The 8,025-nt window shown below is 33.9% G+C and overlaps 1 protein-coding gene and 1 long non-coding RNA gene across 3 annotated transcripts; one reads left to right on the top strand and one right to left on the bottom strand.

Annotated features, from left to right (window-relative positions):
• Positions 1–338: 338 nt before the first annotated feature.
• LOC110911494 lies at positions 339–2,325 on the bottom strand. The gene is made up of 2 exons (XM_022156123.2): positions 1,901–2,325; positions 339–1,812 (listed from the first exon to the last, which is right to left on the bottom strand). Exons 1-2 carry the CDS (start codon positions 2,031–2,033, stop codon positions 812–814), a joined length of 1,134 nt encoding a protein of 377 aa, XP_022011815.1. The 5' UTR covers positions 2,034–2,325; the 3' UTR covers positions 339–811.
• A 245-nt stretch (positions 2,326–2,570) lies between these two features.
• Positions 2,571–4,751, top strand: LOC110911493. Of its 2 annotated transcripts, none has more exons than XR_002576980.2 (5): positions 2,571–2,773; positions 3,009–3,079; positions 3,571–3,651; positions 3,730–3,815; positions 4,272–4,751. It is a non-coding gene; the product is annotated as an uncharacterized LOC110911493 (long non-coding RNA). The 2 variants fall into 2 exon arrangements; XR_002576979.2 differs by having other exon boundaries at positions 2,573–2,773; positions 3,546–3,651.
• Positions 4,752–8,025: the final 3,274 nt, after the last annotated feature.

The raw sequence follows: 8,025 nt of genomic DNA, 5'->3' as shown, positions 1-8,025 counted from the left end.
TTCTCAAGTCCACCACGTCCTTGTTTACGCCTTCTTACTGCGCCCCTTACCCTCGTTACCCTTCTGTTGTACTCGATTGACCCCGTTGTGAACGAAATTACCTTGCGGAAGGTTTTTACCTTCACTGCAGACTGTTTGGCTGTGCAGCGTAAAAAGATTTCCATACGGCTTGATCCGTCGATTTGCCTGTGCAGCGTAACTAAGCGCTGACCCATATCAGTTGTGCGCCGTAAGTAGGCGTAACGGTGGGGTTTTTACCTTCACTGCAGACCCATTTGCCTGTGCATCGTAACGATGGGCTTGTAGTTACATTATAATGAAACCCATTACAAGCCAAATATACCAACTGACCAAAAATATACCATCGAAACAGTTAATACATGCCAAAAAACCACATGCCTATAACAGTTTGACACGTAAAAATACAACCCTGACAGTTAATACATGCCAACTGACCAAAAATTAAACAACCACCAAAATAACACTTCTAAGCTGCATCTCGACCACTTGTTCCAGCACCATTTGAGCTTCCAGCAACACCACTTGTTCCAGCACCATTTCCACAAGTCCTCTTGTTATGTCCTTTACTTTTGCAAATACCACAGGTTACAGAGTTGCTATATTCTTAGCCCTAAATACCTGGTTAGAAGTCACTTGTACCTGATATTTTTTTTGCAATTGTTCTTGGAGAGATCTAAGTGGTATACTTGGATTGGTTCTGATTGTTGGTTCAATTTGCTTGGCCAACCAACTAACTGTGCACAAATTAACAACTCTGCTATTCAGGCATGTGTGCTCCTTAATGTAGGTTTTAACAACCCAATGGTTGTGTTTTTCCTTCTTTGAAATATGCAAGGTCCATGGGCATATAGGTTTTGGATATTGCTTTTTTAGGTTGGGGGTTTGGTTTTACTAAATTGCCCCCACCCTTTTTTTTCCTGTCATGTGCTTTGGATTTTGCTAAACTGCCACAAACATTTGTCCCATCCCCTTTATTCTCACAACTACCAAGTGTAAGATTCCCTCCCAAACAAATCACACGAAATCTTCTAAAGTCATTTCTTGAAATATACAACTGTCTCCTAGACTTAACAGCATGTAATCTAACAAAATCAGTTAAGGATTCTCTATCAATGAAAGATTGCCCAATATAAAAAGGGAAATCCTTAGATGGTTTTGACTTCTTTTTCTGCTTTCTAACATCCCTAACAACTTGTTCCAATGGAGTGTCATCATCAGAGTCAACTTGACTATCAAACTCATCATCGTCAATTTCTTTTTCAGGAACATCTTCATCCTCTTCATTCACTTCACCTTGTTCGGTAACCACTGTAGCTCTAAACTCATCCATATCATTCACATTAACATCTTCCACTATGTTATATTCGTCCACTATGTAATCAGAATCAGAATCAGAATCATAATCACTCCCCATATCACTCCCATTACCCATATCATCGGAATCTTCATGACTCACATCCTTTCTAGGAAAAGTGTTTAAGTGCTCAACATATACTTCAATCACTTTAGTAGTTTCAGCATACTTTATCAACTTAAGAGCATCACTATCAGTTCCTAATGGTCTTAAACCTAAATCCAAGTCTTCTCCGGGGATTTTAAAATGATATGTTACTATGTCTTCTTCTGAATAACCTAATGATATCAGCATATCATTCATGATATTCACTGAAAAAAGGTCAGAATTAACCTTATCAATGTATGTCAGGTTACCTCCCTCATATCTTAAGTTTGAAAAATCACTAAATTTCCCACCATGATGAAATTCCAGTGTGAAGAAATCATGGTGATTATCTGAAATCAAATACAACATGAAAAATTAACAAAACAGTAACAATTTAAAAAGAACAAATCGCACAAAACTTGAATGAGAGGAACAAACCGTATTCAACTTCTGGATTGAAGTACGAATCTTGCTCTCTAATATTCCAGATGCTCCAGTCGTCATTCATGGTTTCTGGATTGAAATACGAATCTTGCTCTCTAATATTCCAGATGCTCCAGTCGTCATTCATGGTTTAACTTGTTCTCTAACAAACCGTATGTTGAGGTCGACTGAAAAGGTTTTAGGGTTTTGTTTATAAGGGCATTTCATAACCTGTTTAAAAAAGGGTTAATTAAATAAATTAGGAGAATGACTAAATTACCCCTCTTTAAATTTAGTATTTTTAGGGTATTAGTCATTTTGGATGGATTTAGCAACTTTTTTGAAACCTCAGTGGTTCCTATGAGAAAAAAACTTTTTTTGGATGGATCTAGCAAATGTGAACAAACGTCAGGGACGATTTTAGCAATTTACTCTTAATTAAATAAATGGTAGGATAAACTTTCGAGGAATGTAAAAAAAACTTTTTGATCTTTTTAGAAAAAAATTACCTATCGATCCAATGTATTTTTTGTAGAAAAGTGATACACAAAGGTCGGTATTTTTTAAATATTTACTATACGTTATATCTTTAAGGTAGGTATGCACGGATAATATGAGTATATATAAACATTATTATATAATGTGATTATTATCAATTATCAAATAATTATTAATTTACAAGAAAAACTAATTATTTTTTTTCTATTTTAAACTTTTTCCTCTAAAGTTCCTCTAAATTATATCACGATTGGAAGTGCCGCCCAAATATCCATTGGAATTTGCCCTAATTTACACACTTGAGAGAATAGGAATCGATCCGCACACCGTGAAGCCGCCGACGATTCGATCCGCAGACCGTGAATCAGCGTCGCTTTTCTTCTGGTTCAGGTAAACCGCCGTTTATAGTATACATTTAAAAGTTGTAGAATAGTTACAAAGATTGTATAATTGATGTTTTACAAATCAAGCGGAGATATATAGTTTTCTCCATGGAAAGTTTCCTTTGGCATGGTGGATCTGTTAGGGATGCTTGGTTTAGGTGTTCTTCAAATCAAGTAAAAAAACAGAACACCGTAAAAAAAAAAAACTTTCATGACTCTTGAATATACATGTTTTTATGCAGGGGGACAAATTTAATTTTTCTGATGCATTAAAGAGAAAGAAGGTGTTGGCTTCAAGAACCATGTCATACAGGTTATTTCTTTAATTGCTTATATAAAATGGCAACTTGATAGGCCAAAACAATGTTTTAGTTTTCTAAAATAACTAGGGCTGTAAACGAACCAAACGTTCAGCAAACAGTTCGTGAACCGTTCGGCGGGAAGATTGTTTACGTTTGTTCGTTTAATAAACGAAAATGAACACGGAATTTTGTTTGATTAGTTAAATGAACGAACATGAACAGAGGCCTCATTCGTTCAATTGTGTTCGTGAATCTTCAGGAAGGTATTCGTGAACGTGTTCAGGAACATTCGTTCATTTATGTTCATTCATGTTGGTTTGTTGGTGTTTTAATTAAAGATTTTGTTTCTTTCATATATTTATCTAAGCTTATATGCCTCGCAATACTTAGTTAGCCTTTTTGAAATCTTGTCACGCAAGTATGGATCTCTCTCGTCATTTATGTGTTATACGAGCCCTAACATTTACTCATTTCCAGGCCTTTGATTCCTTCTTATATTCAGATATGTAAAACTAGCAGAGCAAAGAGCTAAAGAATGATAAAATGCAAGCCTAAGGATAATGATCAACTTCCTGAAGTTTTGGTATTTAACTATATCATGTATTACTTCTATTTTACTTTTTTATTATATATTCTTCTGAATTATGATACTTTGTTTCAGTGAGTTGCACTGCAACCGACTTTCTCATGAGTGTTTTGGAAATACTGAATGCAATACTGATAAACGTGTTGCCAAGGAACCGAGAGGTACATAATTATAAGTACTAGTTATAGGTGGCAAGATGTGCGGGTTGGATAGATCAACAAGGGTTGAAGTTGTTTATTTATTAGCAAGGCTCGAAATGGGCGGGTTGGATTGGGTTGACCCGTTTGCTATAAGCTAAAATCCAAATCGACCCATCATTAAGAGAATAACTGTAATGGGTCAAACTTGTCACCTCCATCGGTTTGTGATAGCAGCCCACGTCTGCATATACCTCTTTTTGTTTTTGTTTGAACACCTTACAAGTCTAACATGACCTTCTTGATATCCACCGTTGAATGAGAGAGTTTAACTAAAATAACTTATAAGCACTTGGTCATTTGGAATCTTGCTACGAAGTTTCAACGGCTCATGTTTTAGCCATGGTTTAATTTATTAAAGTTTTGTACTTTCAAACATAAGTATCGGTTTTTTGATAATAGTTTCTTTTTTCTCTTCAGAATAATATTTAAGGAACAAATGAAGGGCTACTAATCTTCAGAAGATGGAAGTGCTTCCGTGGATTAATTTGTGGTTGTGACAAACAAAGAGCATAAGGACACCGTTGACTTTATGGTAGAGGCGTTATTAACAAATTGATAAAAAAAGTGGATGGTTGTGATATACCTACCATCAGGGGCGCAACTTAGTGTATGTCCGGGGGGCGCCCCCCCCCCCCCCCCCCCGAACTTTCAAAGCTAGTGTTGAAGTTAAAACAATTATTTGCATGAAATGCGAAAAGATATTAAAGAGGAACGTGAAAGGAAAAAACGCAGAGTTAGAAGCCACATGGAAAGATAATTGACAACCCATAAGAAAACACTGAAGCAACTACCTTTTAGAGGTGGAGAGTTTTTAACATGTGTAGAAGGTTTTTGTTACTCTTAATTAATTGTAATTGACAACTTTGTGTTGAATACATTATTTTGAGTTTGAACATATATGTTAAAGTACATAAAGATTCTTTATAATATGTGTGTTATTAATGTTAATAAAAAGGTAAATTGATAGCAATTGTAGTGTTTGAAAAAGTAGCTATCCAAAGTTGCATTTGGGTGTAAACAGAAGTTGCATTTATTATATAAAAAGGTTGCATTAAGTCTAGAGTAAGGTTGCATTAAGTCTAGAGTAAGGTTACATTTACATATATAAAAAGTTAGCATTTTTGTAACTACATTAAAATAAAAGTTTTGTTTGAGTATTAAAAAAGTTGCATATTAAAAAAGTTGCATTTAAATAGTATATGCAACGCTTTTAGAAAATGTTGCATTAGGCTTTGAAAAGGTTGCATTAGATCTAATGCAACTGCTTCTAATGCAGCTCCAGATAAAAGGTTGCATTAGGCCTAATGCAACCTTTTTAAGGCCTAATGCAACATTTTAATGGAGTTGCAATAGCTTCATTTTCTTGTAGTGTCCCTAATCACTCATTCATCAAGACCTAAGCTTGACATGATTTGTGGGTTGAAACCCTAGACAAAACACCAAGTTTATGAGGTTTAATCATCTGATTTTAAATGTCTCAACCTTGTTTTTAAGCTTAACCAACCATGGGATAAGTTGTAAGCATTAGGACATAGGTATGAGATGTGTTGAACACAAGTTACATAGGTTTAAACAAGTTTTTGATGAACATAAAAACAAATAGAAAGTTTATGGACGATTTCGGGGCATTTCCAGGTCTGATTTCTCCAAGGAGAAGTCTAGGAATCGAACCCCATGATTATCCAAGTAAGTAGGAAAAAGAATCAAGTGATTTCGTTAAGAAATGAGTGAGTTATGCTCATTTTCGTGAAGGGGTGTCAATCTGCTCGAACCTTTGCTTTCAGCTACGGTTTGGAGGATGTTTTGAGAGTTTTTAGTGTTGCAAAAGTGGTTGAGAGGCTGGTTATAAGTGGTATTTATAGGGGGAAGGATTAGGGTTTCAATGGGTTGGGCTTTGGAAGTGTTTAGAAGGGGTTACACCTTGAAACTAGCCCACAAAACCCAACTATATGGGGCTGAATTTTGCTGAATTGGGGCTGCCATATTTCTTTATTTTTTTATTTTTTTAAGACATTATATGAGTAATTTTGTTAGTTAAGTTGTGTAATAATATGCAACAATGTTTCCCCTAACTTGTAACAAGGTGAAATATGAAATAAAACATGATTTAACTAGGTAAAAAGTGTAATGTACAAGTATGTAACATGTTTGTAAGTGACAAGTATATGTCACATATTAGATGACTAATCGTTGTATAAATAAGCATATTATTAGGGGTTTTTAGGTATCAACAATTTAAGGACAAGCATGGACATGCATCGTGAATAAGTATCGTATAAGTATGAATTACAAATAAGGATTCGATGTACAATGAATTCGAACGTATGAACATGTATGAATATGTAGATGGTGAATTTAAAGAAATACGAATTTTATTTATGATCCAAGTCTCGGATTTACAATGATTACAAGGAAAGAACGATTACAAGAATACAAAGTTTCCAAAAATAGTTTTACAAACGATGGTTTCTAAATATTGAAAGTATGAAAACGCGGGGCGTTACAGCTGCTTATATGGGGATTATTTAGTTTTATTATTTTAATTAGTTAATATGTTATAATAAGATTAAAATGACCGAAATGTCCCTGAACAAAAGAACAAAACAATCAGCTTTCAACAGTAAAAAAAGGGGGGTTTTGGATTTTGGACTAAAATGGCAATAAAAGTGAAACTACAGGGACCCAGATTTAAAAAGTTTGAGATTTGGACTAAAATGGCAAAAGTGCCCAAACCACAAGGACTAAAATGACAATTTACTCTTTTAATAATTTAAGAGCATAAATAATCACCATAAATAAATAAAATACTTAGACTACCCATAAAATTCCCAAATTTTCACACTAATTTTATTGATTGTAATAAGCTCAGAAACCAAAAATCAAGCAAAACCAAGTTGGGGAGCTATGTCTTTGAAGAATGACTTTAAATTACATTTTAAAGACTTTTATTTGCATTTTCTCAACAAATACACCAAAAATACAAAAAAAAAAAGTTTTCCAAAGTTGTATAAAGCTAGAAGTGATTTTGGGATTTTTTTTCGAATTATTTGGGCATTGAAATGATTTTTAGAGAATTTAAAATCGACTTTTATTACCAAACCGATATCCATAAATTGTAGAAATAAAACTATGCATCTTTTTAAGTAAAAAGCAGTCTATTTTGAAATTTCAAAACTATTTTGAGAAATATATCAAAGGTTTGGGTCTATTTCGGCAAAAAACGATAATAAACGGTAAAACCACAAATGTCGGGAACATAACCGACAAGCTCTAAAACTTGTCACACTTTTTACAATACATTTATTTACACCCCAAAACTTATTTGGTATGATTTTTTTAAGGTCATGAATACTTAGAAATTTAAAAGTATAAAACATAACTTAAACCCTAGTTTCACAAATAAACGTTAACGGATTCGTTTTAAAGAAATTCATCAACCCTTAGCCTCATTAACACTATATACACTTAGTTTAGGGTAGAAGTCCTAGTTATGTGTCATTTGGATTGGATCTGAGGTTTTATTAGTGTCTATTGCGTTGTAGAAACCGGGTAGGGCACGCACGCTTAGCCGACGTCTTCGGGTAGAAGCAGTTTCATGAATACTGTGAGTTTCACAACCCTTTTAACTTGCTTTTTTACTTTGGGGGAGAAACATGATTAGTTTATATTTAAAAATACAAGTATTACAAAACATGCTACTTGAATCATGAATGATTTTTCATACTCGTACATGCATATTTACTTATTTACTTGTTGAAACATACAGGGTTTTCATACGATAACAAGGTATTTCAATCTCGGATGTGTTACATACAAAAGACCACATTTTAAAATTGCTTTCCACAACATGTGAGTTATTACTTTGCCACACTACAAAAGATATGTTTATCTTTCGTTGGCCTATGTGCAACACTACTATGTGTGTGTGTGTATATATATATATATATTTATCTTTACTTCCATACTATCAAATATATGTTTATCTTCTATTGGCAAGTACAACTCATCTCCAAAGATGTGTCCATTATATATTTTAAATACAATCTCATCAACATTATTAAGGAAAATGATTTCTATTTGATAGAACAAATCTTTGAACTTACCAACTTTATGTTGTCGTTTTAGCATGTTTTTCTGGTAACGTTTAACTATGGCACGGTTGGAAACAGGC

Source organism: Helianthus annuus, chromosome 15 (assembly GCF_002127325.2).
Source record: "Helianthus annuus cultivar XRQ/B chromosome 15, HanXRQr2.0-SUNRISE, whole genome shotgun sequence".
Lineage (NCBI taxonomy): Eukaryota > Viridiplantae > Streptophyta > Magnoliopsida > Asterales > Asteraceae > Helianthus > Helianthus annuus.
The sequence above is the reverse complement of the archived record's forward strand: the minus strand, read 5'-3'. Positions and strand labels throughout refer to the sequence as shown.

Excerpts from the sequence above, each read along its gene's own strand:
- LOC110911494 (XM_022156123.2), bottom strand. The coding sequence starts at position 2,033 with ATGAATGACGACTGGAGCATCTGGAATATTAGAGAGCAAGATTCGTAT. Across the intron at positions 1,813-1,900 it reads CAATCCAGAAGTTGAATACG|ATAATCACCATGATTTCTTC; the intron begins GTTTGTTCCTCT and ends ATTTGATTTCAG.